This window comes from Olea europaea, unplaced genomic scaffold (genome assembly GCF_002742605.1).
Source record: "Olea europaea var. sylvestris unplaced genomic scaffold, O_europaea_v1 scaffold5414, whole genome shotgun sequence".
Classification (NCBI taxonomy): Eukaryota; Viridiplantae; Streptophyta; class Magnoliopsida; order Lamiales; family Oleaceae; genus Olea; species Olea europaea.
The window spans coordinates 246-14,279 of record NW_019263741.1 but is presented as its reverse complement, the minus strand read 5'-3'; the positions used below and the strand labels follow the sequence as shown (position 1 = coordinate 14,279).

Below are 14,034 nucleotides of genomic sequence, written 5' to 3'. Positions count from 1 at the left end.
CCAACCACCCATTCTGCCTCATGAGTTTGATTCTATACTTAATCATGGTCGAAAGACCTATGCTAGTGCAATTATTGAGCATCATATCATTTATTAAAAATGAGAAGAGTTCGAGGAAAACCTTTGTTTTTTTCTTCAAGCCTCGACCGATCCTATTTTTCATTGCTTTATAGCTAAGGAGCCTACCTACAAATGAGACCAACGAATGCCCTACTTAGCATACACTGAAATGTAATATGATTAAATAGTGTTATTGCAATGCTATCACATCAATTAGTCAATCACGTCTATTGTGCGACCTAATCAAAGGATGCTAATGGAAGAGGCCCATCGCCGAAGATTTCCTTCGCCTCGAAAATACACTACAATAAGAACGTAATGCCTCACTAGGACAACATGTTTCGAGTGAGACGTCATATGGCATGACCCAATCTCCTCAAAAAGCACACGTGAAAAGGCAATGCAAAGTAGATGCTTCGTACTTAGTTGGCTGCCACTTGGTCTGCGAGCAAGACACATACATAACAAATATGATATTATAAAGTTTCTGTAACATTTCATTCCTACATTTTCTAGAATTAATGTTTCCACATGTAGTGTGATTTTCCTTTTCCATTTCAGTTTCCATTATCGCTTTCGTACAACCTAACTTCTATAACAAAAATACTTGAGATAAAATCACTTAAATAAAATAAAGCCTTGAACAGGAGCAAAAATATAAAACTTACAAAACACATTGAGGAGCCCAGATTGCGGTATCCCGTTCCCGCCATATCTAGGGGTAGCAGAGGCTGGGAATGATGGAGGAGATGCTTAGAGAAGGAATGAACGCAACAGATGGTGGGTAATAGAGAAGAGGTAGTTCGAAGAGGAGATCGACGGTGGCTATGGGCTGCTGCAACCGTCGGCTCTTGGAGGCTATGAAACGAAACTGTAGCTAGTGTTAATCGAGGTAGTAGTGGCTGAAAATGGCAATATATGACGTGGTGAGCTGTAAACACACCAAATAATGGGAGAAATCTTGGCAATTTGTGGGTGGAGACTCTAATAGACGTGCAGGCCACGGTGGATTTGCAAGGCTCAGTGTTTGAATGGCTAGCAGGGTCTCGTCTTGGTACTTGCTGCAGATATTGGAGTACGGGAAGGTGGTTGTGGAAGAAAAAGAGGCAGCGAATGCGGCGGTGGCGGCGGCGGTAAGGTGGGGTGAGGATTTCTGGCGAGAATCTGATAACTTTTCTATGAGCTGGACTTAGGTATGGTATCGATTATGGGTTGGCTTAGTGATTAAATTGTTTCACATAAAATTGGGCTATGTTCGGCTGCTAAGTTTGGGTTATTGTGTGGGCTGATTTCTGGGTTATAGTATAGGAAAATTACATGGGAGCAGGTCTTTAAAGACCACTTTTAAAGAACCAAGTATAAAGTTTAATTAAACATAAATCAGGTTTTAATTATATATTTTCATATTAATAAAAAATTTATAATTAACCCATCCCAGCCCTAAATTCGTTTCCCCCTTTCTAGCTCTCTCTCATTTTGCGTCTCTCTGCAGGAGTTTCTCCTCTCCGACGACATGGCACCTTAGGCGTTGAGGCATGGCATCGGAGGTGTAGCCGCCGTTTCGCACAACTCCATCATCGGCGTTGTTGCATGATCGTGGTTTCATCGCTTCTTTGCTCACGACGTTGACGGCAAGGGGGTGTGAGCATCACTTCTTCTCTGTTCAGATTTACCAGCCGACACTGTTACGAAGCAAAATAGCGAAGATGTGATGTGGCAACGCTGTCGGGAACGATGTGGTGTGGTGGAGGTATGGTGTGTTGTGGTGGTGAGTCTTGTGCGGTGGATCTAAGTAGCGATGGGAGTTTGGTATGGTGCATTTTATGTTTTGGGTGGTGTTGGTGACTTTGTGGGGGTGATGGTGGTATGATGAATCTTGGTAGGAATGCGATGGTGGTGATGATAGCAACGGTGCTCCTGTTGGCAGTGGGTATTTGGGTGGTGGTGAGGTTGGGAATTGTGTATTGTTGGTAGTGTTTGGTGCTGCTATATATGGTGGTCGTCCTGGTGGCTATGGTGGTTTTTGGAGTTGGAGACGGTGGTGAGATTGTGGGTTTGTTATCGTTGGTGTTTTTGGTGGTGTTGGTTGTGGTGGTTCCTGGTGACAATGGAGGTGGTTGTTAGTGGCAACGATTTTGTTGGTAATGATGTCATGGAGTTGGTATTGGCGGTGGTTGTGATGGTGTTGTGACCAAGTACTATGGTGGATCGGGATTGTGTTTTTGATGTTTGTGACCAATTATTTGGTCTCCCCGTGACCGATTATTAATCCGTGACTTAAAATTTGATCATTTTGTGATTAAAAAGTAATCTGTGACCATCAAATTTGAAAATATGTGATCCATGACCTATAATTTTTTGGATTTGTGACCATTAACATAAACTGTGACTTATAAAATTGATGGATAAATTGTGATCCGTGATAATAAAATAATTTGTGACCTATCAAAGTTTCGATTCGTGACCTCGAAATAATTTGTGACCAATTAATTTGATAATATGTGACCAGTGAATAAATTTGTGATCTATAATTGTGTGCACGTGACCATTAGTTATATAATTGTGATTTTATTATATTTAATTAATAAATCTTTTTAACTAATTAGATAAAAACCTGATTTTTGCATTAATTATACTTGAAATATGGTTTTTGAATTGTGCATTGTTAATACATGGTTTATGAATTTTTCCTAACTAAAAACTATCAAGTTCATGATTTATGGAACGTGGTTCAAAATAATTATATTTTCTCTCGAAACTTTAATTTTTAAGTTGTGCAAGTCTAAGATCACGCTTAAGTTTTCCTCTCTCATGTGTCGAAACTTAAAAAATCAATTCATTCAATTAGTGATCAAGTTATGGAAAGCATTAAAATCAATAACACATATAAATGGAATATGAAAATATCAAAGACATAACTATTTAAATATCAAAACATAAACTCAAATTGGTTACATCAAACCATAGATAAGAAGTTTAGTTCATGACGGAAGCCATAGAAACTAATAAAATCATATAAAACAACACAGAGAAGAGAACAGAATAGAAAGAAACTATTTTTGTAGATCTTCAATCTTCTTCGCAATGTTGTTCTTACTTTCTTCATTAATTTCTTGCTTCTTGCCCAGTTGAATTGTCCTCCAAAAGTGTCCTCTTAATTGATATTTATGTCATCTTGAAGTCTTTTCAAGAGTTGGGGTCGCATTGATGTTTTAAAAAGAAACCAAGAAAAATTCAAATTCCTCAAATCAAGCAGTGCCCCAACACCTCAAGTGTGGCGCCGCTTCGCAGGAATTTCAGTATTTTTATTGAAAATTTTTCTCCCAATATCCGATTGAGGCAATTTATACTGTGTTGAAAATATAACTCAAAGGGACTACAACTTTACTTCAGATACGCTTTTCAATTCAAGTGTTTACTATATCAAAAATAAATCTCAATCCCTAGCTAAAAATCTAGAAAATACTTGTGTAGTTGAAAATTGATTTATGATAATATTTTGATCATATTTCACCGTTTTTTTTTTACTACTAATTGCATCCTATTGACTCCTAGGAATCTTCAATTATCGTTTTGTGGTCCGATCAACTATTGAAATGTTGCAATTGAGTCCTCAAACTTAAGATTTCACTATTTTTGGTCCTCATTCACTTTTTCTTTCAATTTAGCCTCCAATAATCAAATTTCACCAAATCAACATCAACGTCTTCTTGATTCATGCTGACATCACTCTTTTCTCCAAGTTTTGCACTGTTCACACCAATTCATATAGCCTATAAAATAACACGAAAAACACAAATCCAAATGTTATAAAACTCTAAGAATCAAACTATATATCAAGATTAAGTAGCATTAATATGATGAGTGAAACATACTCGTCAAATTTCCTTTTCCACTATTGTGCCACTTTCAAAAGAGCCTTTTTTAAAAGATCGTGTAAACAGTCTTTGGTTGATGGAAAACTATGTTCTAAAAAGATAGTTTAGGTTTTTCCTAGGCTCAAAGATTTGGCTTTGTCATCTAATCATGTTTTACAATTTTTTATGCCTCCGTCTAGGCTCCTAAATGTTTAAATCTAGTTTTATTCTTTAGTTACACTTTATGCATTTTAGATCACTTAAATTATTATTCTAATAGTTTAATAGTCATTTTTTCTTAAAGTGATCGATACACCCTTATTTGAATTGAAAAGGAGAATCCATTATACCATTACCGAAATTAAAATAATTGAGAATATAAATGGAAATCATAGTTTTACATGTACATAAACATGAAAATAAAACATATACCACTATTAATTTATAAGTATTAATCCTAAGCTAATTAAAAAGAAAAAAAAAATTATCTACACCATACCCATCCCCAAGTATTATGCTCCCTCTCCCAGCAACCCATCGTAGACAAAGGATAAGAAACAATGAATTTTGTGGTTGAAATATGAGTTTTAGAAAATAGGTGCCAGTCAAAACTTGCTCATTCTATTTAAACTTGCACATTCCAACTTTGCCACCTAGTTCGATGGGACATATCCTATTGGATTACAACTATTTGAACCGTCGACCTCGAAAGACCCTTACCATACTTCTAGAGTTACGCCAATTGGGGAAAGTCGGGATCCTTAGCATCAAAAATTGATAGCTCTGGGTTGTGTGCAACTCGTCAAATATGGATCTTAAGGTCGTTGACTTGAGGCTTTCATGAGGAATCCACCCCCTTCATCCCAATGCTATCGTCCAATCGACACTAGAAAACCTTCCAATAGCATTGGAAAATGCAAAATTGAAAAGCTATTGTACTAGGATTCAAGACGCCTCGGGATGTGTACGAACTTAACTGCACGCTCATGCCCTTCGTTCTTCGGAGTCAATTCTGATCCCATATTGGGGCTCTTGTTGTTTATGAAGGGCTCGCCTTGATTTTTAAGAATGCTCCCACTATTGCTTCCGGACCATCCCGGCCACCAATTCTGCCACATGAGGCTAATTTTATACTTAATCATGGTCGAAAGACCTATGCTAGTGCAGTTATCGAGCATAGTATCATTTACTCAAAATGAGAAGAGTTTGACCAAAACCTTTGTTTCTTTCTTCAAGCCTCGATTGATCCTGTTTTTCATAGCTTTATGGCCAAGGAGCCTACCTCACGTCATGGAGATCCAGCTATTGTTTTATCTACAATACAGGAGACTATACAAGCTGAGATATTCATGTTACACATGTTGGCGAATTTTCGTACTGCAAACCCTGCACATTGAATGTACGTGACAATTTTCAAAAGTTTAGCTTTCATAGAGAATTTCAGTTGGACCTTATTAATTATAGGTATATATAGATTCATTTGACATAAAAGGATGACTATAGTAGACTACTTTTGAAACCTTTGGTACATTGTGGATTGTGTTATGCATATGTTGAAGTAGACTTGTGATTTTCACTCGAAGGTTGAGACATATATTACTCATATTTGGATTTCTTTTTCTCTATTACATATGCATTTGCATGCTAAAGGTTTTCTGTTTGCTATGGCTAAAACTATTGGGATACCTTTGCACATCTCTAAGGCCACGACGGATTTGTGGAGACCTATTGAGGCTAGGGTTTGTGTTGAGGTGAATCTAGAGCATAAGCTACACGCAGGGGCGGAGCCAGGAAGATAAATTAGGGTGGGCTGAAAATTGAATTTTTTTCATAGATGCTCTTTGCCACTCGAGATTTAGTTTAAAATATTAAACTCTTGACGCTAATGACAAAATGGATCAAGATATATTTCCAAATATTTATGACAAATCTCTAACAAATATATTTTTAATTGATAAAAATAAATATAAAGTATATTACTTATTTTGATAATAACAACCGTTTCGTGGTCGAAATAAATAAATTTTAACTTGCAAGTATAAATAAGCAATATATGAAAAAATACGTTAGAAAAAATTAATCACTTTTAAGTTTAGTCAAACATGTGACATGCTACAATAAGTTATTTATCTTTACTTTAATCAATAAAAATTATTTCTAATATAATAAACTAATTTGATCATAATTGAACTATTTAAATTTGAAGCTAAATTTGAATAATTGAACATTGGGCTTGGGTTGGGAATGAAGTTAATTGGGTTAAGATTAAACTTTGGACTGGGCTAAATTTTTATTCTTCTTAATTTTACCAATAATTTGGACTGAACTTTCCAATTTTTACAAGTTAACTTGCTTTTGGGGTGGGACTGTAGCCCAGCCCAGCCCAGCCCCCCTCTCCCTCCGCCTCTGGCTACACGACATGGTTTGGATCAATTGTAGTGTGTACTGGAGCTTTTGGCAAGTCCTGACTTATGATAACCACATGTATTCTGCCTTAAGTGTCGATACATGGGACACTCTATTGATTAGTATAGTGTTAGAGACACAATCACAACATAAAGCAAAACCCTCAAATCAACCTCTATAGTGGAAGATGGCCGGTTGACTTGGCCATCTTTCCAAAAAGACCTTTTACCTTTTAAAAAAGGAAAAAATCATTAAAAACATAAGAAACACTAAATGGCCAGTTATAACCTCACACCATTTTGAAGAGCTCTATGTTTGGAAACTTCGGTGGACTAACTGTTGACCCACACCACTAAGAAACCAATGTCGAAGATCAACCAATGTCGAAGATCAAAGATTGCCATTTCTTTGAAGAAAGTGAGTTTTGAACCCTCAACAACAATGTATTATGTTTTATATGGTGTAGTTCTTGTTGTATGTTGTAGAAATTATGTATGTTGCAGATACAATGGTTTAGAAAGTGAAAATTAGGGGCGAATATCGTTGGAAATGGCGATCTTCGCCATGAGCCACGCCGCGGTGAAGAGGAGGCTGCTTGGATCGACATCTAGGCTGTCATTTTCCAGATGGCTCGGACGTCTGGGCTATCTTTTTGTTGTTGATGAGAGAGAGAGGGAAGAAAGAAATAATGTTATTATAATCTTTCCGTCTTTCATATCATTTATCTGTAACTATTATTTATACAATGACGTACAAATAACATTATTCTAGACAATTTTTTTTTCATTTTTCGGCCAACATGGGCTATGTCGTTGGTTCAACTCTTCTACAGATTTTTGTGCTAGAGTTGATTTATTATTATTATTATTAATTTAAAAAAATTTAACTAAAAATAAAATAAAAACTCTGTTGATCCCAATTGCTCAATCGATGCCATGATGCACATGTAATAGGCTCAAAATCATGTTTCTTTTGTTCGAGTATTAACATGTTTGGCTCGACTTATAAGGTGCTTCAAATAAATTAATATTTTTGACTAGCGCAAAACCTCAAAAGAGTTCTTTAGGAAGAAAATATAACTTGTACTCTCTTCTTGTAACAGTTTTCATGATTTTGCCTCACCTCAAACAATTTTTACAAGAGTAAACTATTCGTATCCCAAATATATTTTTTCACATCCCACTCTTCGTTTCTTCCATGTATTTCATCGCATCCAAATTTTCATATATAAATAATTTAAAAAGAAATATTTTGATAAACATAGTCAGGATCGAAAACTAATTCATAAATTTTACTTGTTCATACTTATATTTGTTATATACCACTTTGTTATTGTTGCTTCTTATTATATATTTCATTCATCTCTTTACAGATGAGTTGCACATATTCACATGCTATTGAAGACTTCGGACCTAAAGAATATTAAAACTTGTGCACATTCAAAAATGAGGATACACACACACACACACACACAGAGGTACTTAGCTTATATTAAACACTAGTGACGTGACATGACACACTATTTAATTAGTAAATAAGTTAATGATAGACTCCATGAATTTAATGCTTCATCAGTTAAATAATGTGTCATGTCACCAGTACTTAACATAAGCTAAGTATCGGTGTTTAGGAAATATTTCCATATATGTGTGTGTGTTTAACAATTTATATATGTCGACGAGATAAATTCAACATGCTATAACGAACATAGAAATATTTAAGTCTCACAAACTTTAATGTTCCAAAACCAATTTCCTTGGACTAGTAAATTTCATTTATCTTTTGAAAAATGTCAACTCCTTCGTGCATTGTCAGAATTATAATGATTACATATACAATTGTACTCAAGGCTCAGAATCTAACTTCAAAAAGATTAGCCTTTGAGCTCATCAGCAATGTATATATCCATTTTGTGCATAAATATTTCAAGGTGTCAATTACTTTCTCCGGTTTGTACAGTTAAAATGGTAATAGGAAGTAGAAAAAATAACGGTAAATACACATCAATAGTTTTCAGTAGCTATATTACCAGTCCTCCTAAGGCATATGACAGGCGCCTTCAATCAGCTTGAGCTTTACCAAATCAGGATTCCCTTTTTGAAATTCTTCTGCCACAGATTGTGGAAGATACTTGTCTGATATTCCCTATGCAACTAATATTGGTGTATCCCATCTGAAGCAGTTGGACAAGTTTCCATCGTTCAGGAACAGAAGATCATGGAGTTAGCAGCATTTAAAGACAATTAACAGTTATATTTAATGTAAATTGAATGAACTGATGTCATTCAACTAAATGTAATCGTTATAATCACTAAGGTAAAATGGTATATGTACTTAAGATCACTGGGATCATGAACAACAGATCTAACTACCTTATAAGAGCATATATGGCTAAGCCTAAATGCAAGTAGAAGTACTTTTTGAATAAAGTATTTTTTTCAAACTTTTTCTGATAAGTTACCTTTTTCTCACTTTTAAGTAAAAGAAGTTAGTTGCTTGTTTCCAATTTCTACCAACAAAACAAGTTATTTATCTTAAAAACTTAGTTATTTACTTAGAAGTGGACTTTGTAAAGCTTAGCCAAGCTTATCTACTAATTTGTAATATAAGGCAGAGTAAAAATGCAAGCCTATGACTTGTCTCGTAGAATTACTAGTACCTATAGGACTATTCTAACTTTCTTTTCAAGGTCTAGTTTTATTTCACTTTCTATGGCAAATTCACCACCATCGCAAGTCTAAGTTGGTTTCTATTCATATAAAGACTTTTGGATACCAATCCATGCTCATGCTTGCTCTCAGCAATCTTGCACGAGAAAAATATAGATGCATTGAAGATAGCTAATCGACTAGTTGCGATTCCAAAATACAGGGATAGACAATTTATTCAAAATACAACCCTGAAAGAAGCAATACTTCAATAATCAACCCTAAGGCTTTACCTACTTCTTTGAACTGAATGTAATCATTTCTGTGTCAATAGACTAACTGACTAAGTATTATTTTTAGATACTTTTAGCTTATATCAGTCTAGAACTGTGATCGTTCAAGTTCAGTTGATTAACTAGGTCATTATGAGCACAGGGTTAAGAAGAGAAGCTGAGAAAATCAAAATTCTGCAAGTGCATAAAAACTAACTTTTATATATGGAAAAAAAAAAAAACACCAATTCCACGAAAAAACAAAAAGAAAAACTTTTATAAATGATAATTCAACTTCAAAACAAGAAAGCAGAACCTTTATGTAAAACTATAGTCATAGAGCATTCTTTACTACCATACCTACTAAACTTGTTCTCGTGACTTCTTCACTAAATACATTTTCAATAATATTGTATTAAAATATCTTAGATACTATTTGTCTCTTTAGGCATCCTATTATATGCTCTTTTCAGTATCAATAAAAATCATAAGCAAATCTTGTTTCTTTTCTATATACTTGTTAATCAATTTCGGAGGTAGGTGCATGACTTCCGTAGTAGATATGCTTGGCCAAAAACAAAACTTATTCTTTATTAACTTTTACTTCTTAACATACGCTCAATGACGCTCTCCCATAATGTCATGGTATGATCCTTGAGCTTAATAGCTACATACTTTGTGGAGTTACAATGTTGTAATTATATTCTCAAAATTGTAACTAAACAAATTTGTTGCAGTGAAATCTCTATCTATTTCCATTAATATATTTTAATAAAAATTACAGCACCACTGATATTTTATCTAATGCACATTTGATTACAGTTTCTATAATATGGCATTGTTGACAGCATCACTAATTATCATAGAATGAATAGCTAACACTGTTTTGCCTCTCCATGATCACAAATAGGCAATGATCCCATAAAGTAGCAACATTGCTATCACAATCCAGCAAAAGAAAATTAGATATCAAACAACTAAATAATTTCTACCTAAATTTGTTCTGTTGACAATATCAAATGGTTGGGACTTGGGACTACTATTTTTTTGGTTGCAAGCTTAATGCTAATTTGAGGAAAATGTGATCTTTTCTATAGGTTTTTTAGGAATATATGCATTTCTAAGCTCCCTTTTTTCAATTATGAAGTTAGAAATATATGTTAAGCTCTTTCCGCCAACAGTTTATAATATGATTAAAACTAGGACTTGCTGCATAGATCATGTGTGCAATGAAAATTGGAATTTTATAAACACTAAACAATATTATCTGGAAAAAAAAAAAAAAAAGAATCATCATTCCAATATCAAATTGGAAGACAAACCAAATCCTAGGCGACTGCCTGGCAATTATGGTAATCGATATACATCTGCCTTTTCCAGATTCAAGATATAGCTATCATGAAAAAAGTAGATTAGATTGGAAGACAAACCAAATCTTGGGCCACTGCCTGACAAATATGGTAATCGATATACATTCGCCTTTTCCATCTTCAAGACATAGCTGTCATGAAAAAAGTAGTTTTGTCAGAGAACAAACTAAAAATCAATGAAATTTTCCAATTTAAAATGACTAACTACTTATAATGAACACTGGTTTTCCTTGGACTTCTCTGCATATGTTTAAGAAGAGTGTAACTATCAATGCTTCATCATGTTAAGGCTAAAATGAGTAAATTAGCTTCAGATGCATGGAAATATTTGATTTAAAGCTAGTGATAGTGAAATTTATTTTGAAAAATGATTGTAAGCCAATGTTTGGCAAGAAATTTAGAAAAAAATATGCTGCTCCCTTGTCCTGGCTGAACTTTCAATGCACAAAGAAATAGGGAAAAAGAAAATCCAGGTAACTTTAATAATTGAAAATAGTGGGATTTTAAGCATATAGTGCATTTCTTGATTCATACGGGCTACCTGCTTCGATAAAACGCTCTGCCATAACTGCATTCTGGCAAGTGAATTCACCAAGAAGTGGAATCCTGGATATAAACAGAGGGAAGTTAAAAAGAAAATGTTAGTAAATTACAATTCTATGTTGCTTCATGTTTTCGGTTGTACTTTCCCCAAGGGATATTCTCCACTTGAAGGTTGGTCTTGTTCTTGATATTAAATAAACTGATTATTGACTCGCTAACATTACTAAATGAAGAAGAAAATGGAAGGCCTGTCTGCAGACATGTATACTTATCCTTTTACGAATATGCAGTTTTAATACCCCTTAATATCTAATTTAACTATGTCCATCCTAAAGAGCATTCTCTCTTTGCAATGTTGTTGTGGGGTGCCTTGCAAAGAAATTAACTACTAAACTTTTTCCTAATTATTGAAAATGTTACAATTTAGTTTGAGAATATAAAATAAGAACGCTTAACCACTTGAAATTCATTGTATCAGGAAGTAGTTTGTTAATAGCACAGACAGTGATCACTTAAGCAGTAACTGCAAGCAATTTCTTAATTTGTGTGAAATGAAATAAACCTGAGATTATTAAATAGTCCAGGAAGGGGAGATGAGACTGTCAATTGGGTGTTCATAATTCCAAGCTTTGAAATTCTGCTCGGGTTATTCAAAGCCCAAGTTAATCCATATGACCCTACAAGAAATCCCTGCAAAAAGAAAAATGGAAAAATGAAATTCTAGTATAGAATTTGTAAGTGGAATGTGTTTATGAATAGAGTTTCACAAAGTAAAAATATATTTGCAATTTGAGAAAGCAAGATAAGATCTTTAGGTATTAAATTTATATTCTGATTAAGATATGGACTGCTCACATATTCATCACAAACTACTGCGAAATCTTCATCTTGATCAATTTAGTTCAAACCTGAACTACTAGGAAGAAAGGAGAAGCAACACCTAGACCAAGAGCTTCATGAAACTCTTTCTCTGTCAAATGAAATTTTTAAAAGTCAGTCTGTTTGATAAACCCACTCAAAACTTTTTAATGTGAATATGTATTTGGAATACATCACAGAAAAGTGACCAACTGGTGTAGTCAAATCCATATCCAGCCTGTGGCTTGTCACTAAACCCCAATCCTATCCAATTAGGAGCAAAACAGTGGAACCCAGCATCTGCCATCTATGAGAAATAAAAGAAAGAATAAGAAACGGTGATTAAAAAATTCACTAAGGAATATTACAGTTGGTTGATCTTGAACCAGCTGTAGTACTACTTAGGATCTGATAAGAATGTATAAATATCTTTCCCTTCTGTAAATCACCTAGACTGTTTTTCCCCATCCTCACTAGTTTTTCTATAGATTATAACATAATTAGCATATTTATTTTTAGTTCTGTTAAGGCAACTGATCATTCAATTTACATATTTAGATAGTACAAAATTGAAGAACTTTAGAAAGATCAGAAGAGAAAAAGAAGAGAAGAAAACTGAATTATGAAAAGGATAAAAAGACCACATTGGTTCTATCCAAAGTTCATAGCTAAAATGAAGGATGAGACCTGAGACATAACAACGCGATAGCTGTAGGATTGCATTGGAGCACCATGGAGAAAGACAATCGTTCCACGTCCACTCTCAATAGATCCTGCAAAAGAAAGATTAATTCTATACATTTTTTCAGAAAAAAAAAAGAGTTAAAACACAAAAAATATGCAAGAGTTTACCTGTTTCTCTTACAAACCACCTAAACCCTCCAGCTTTAATGTAAGAGCCATATACTTTTCCATGTAACAGCAGCACAAAGAAAAATGTTAACTTTGAAATGGTAGAAAACTTAATCTTCAAAGAATATCGAACACTGGGGGTTAGGTGGGGGTGTGGAATTGATGAATAAGAAGCAAGATAACGACAGACTCATTAACAAATGATATTAGAATGAATCCACTCTTGTCTATATGTTCTTCTGGAATTCAGTTTTACACAACTTGATCTAGTAAAAACTTAATTAAATTAAATTAAGTTTCAACAATAACAACAAATTAGTTCATATTGTTGAAGCAATTTCAAGTTTGCAATTTTGAAGAATGTCTCTAGCAATATAGATGGTACGACACCACTGAAATTCTATAAACATTACCTAATCAAGAGAATACATAAACATTTTATTGTATGAGTCATGAATTTTAAAAAGTATGGTAGAAAGATCGCATTCATCAAATTTGACAAAACTACTATGAAACACAAAACAAATGCAGTAATTATCAAATACTACAACCAATTTACTATTCATGGCCGAAAAATCATACTCATCAAATTTGACGAAAGTTCTATGCATAATAAAAATTGCAGCAACATTTGGCCAACATTTCCATCCTCAGCAGGGGATTCAGGAAGCTGAATGGCACTTCGGATTGATGGATTATCAGTTACAAATCCGAACGGATTGAACGCCGGCTTATCATCTCCTTCTTCGGAAGCCCTGGCAACAATACTGATCGTTGTTCTAAATCTTTTGCTCGCGAGGAATCTAGTGGTGGTTAAGTGTGATGATGAAGCTAAGGAAAAGGTGGGGAGATTGCGAGGAGCCGGAGTGGGAGGAGAAGTGAGCAGAGAGAAAGGCATTGCGGTGGTTGCAGCGGTGGCTCTGGCGGTTAATCTTTTAATTCTCTTTTATTGAGTTCATTTCTTCTGCGGTCACTGAAGTTTCAGAAAAAAATCAATTGGGTAACTAAACTTCAATTTAATTTTAATTGAATAATTAAACTTCAATTTCAATAGTTATATGGCATGCCAACCTATCACTTCATCTCGTTATAGAAATTTAATTAATTATGACATTATTGTTAACTAAGTTATTGCCTAATTGGAGATGATAGGTGATAGATATTGTAC

At 34.3% G+C, this 14,034-nt stretch overlaps 1 protein-coding gene across 1 annotated transcript; it reads right to left on the bottom strand.

Annotated features, from left to right (window-relative positions):
- Positions 1–8,055: 8,055 nt before the first annotated feature.
- LOC111388963 lies at positions 8,056–13,802 on the bottom strand. The gene is made up of 8 exons (XM_023013793.1): positions 13,449–13,802; positions 12,867–12,920; positions 12,702–12,787; positions 12,228–12,321; positions 12,065–12,126; positions 11,719–11,846; positions 10,674–10,744; positions 8,056–8,496 (listed from the first exon to the last, which is right to left on the bottom strand). Exons 1-8 carry the CDS (start codon positions 13,762–13,764, stop codon positions 8,477–8,479), a joined length of 831 nt encoding a protein of 276 aa, XP_022869561.1. The 5' UTR covers positions 13,765–13,802; the 3' UTR covers positions 8,056–8,476.
- Positions 13,803–14,034: the final 232 nt, after the last annotated feature.

What these genes read in the sequence shown, in the direction of transcription:
- LOC111388963 (XM_023013793.1), bottom strand. Translation starts at nt 13,764, where the DNA reads ATGCCTTTCTCTCTGCTCACTTCTCCTCCCACTCCGGCTCCTCGCAAT. An exon ending in ACTTTCGTCAAATTTGATGA is followed by an intron (nt 12,921 to 13,448) that starts GTATGATTTTTC and finishes TACATGGAAAAG; the next exon opens with TATATGGCTCTTACATTAAA. An exon ending in ATATGGATTTGACTACACCA is followed by an intron (nt 12,127 to 12,227) that starts GTTGGTCACTTT and finishes TTCATTTGACAG; the next exon opens with AGAAAGAGTTTCATGAAGCT.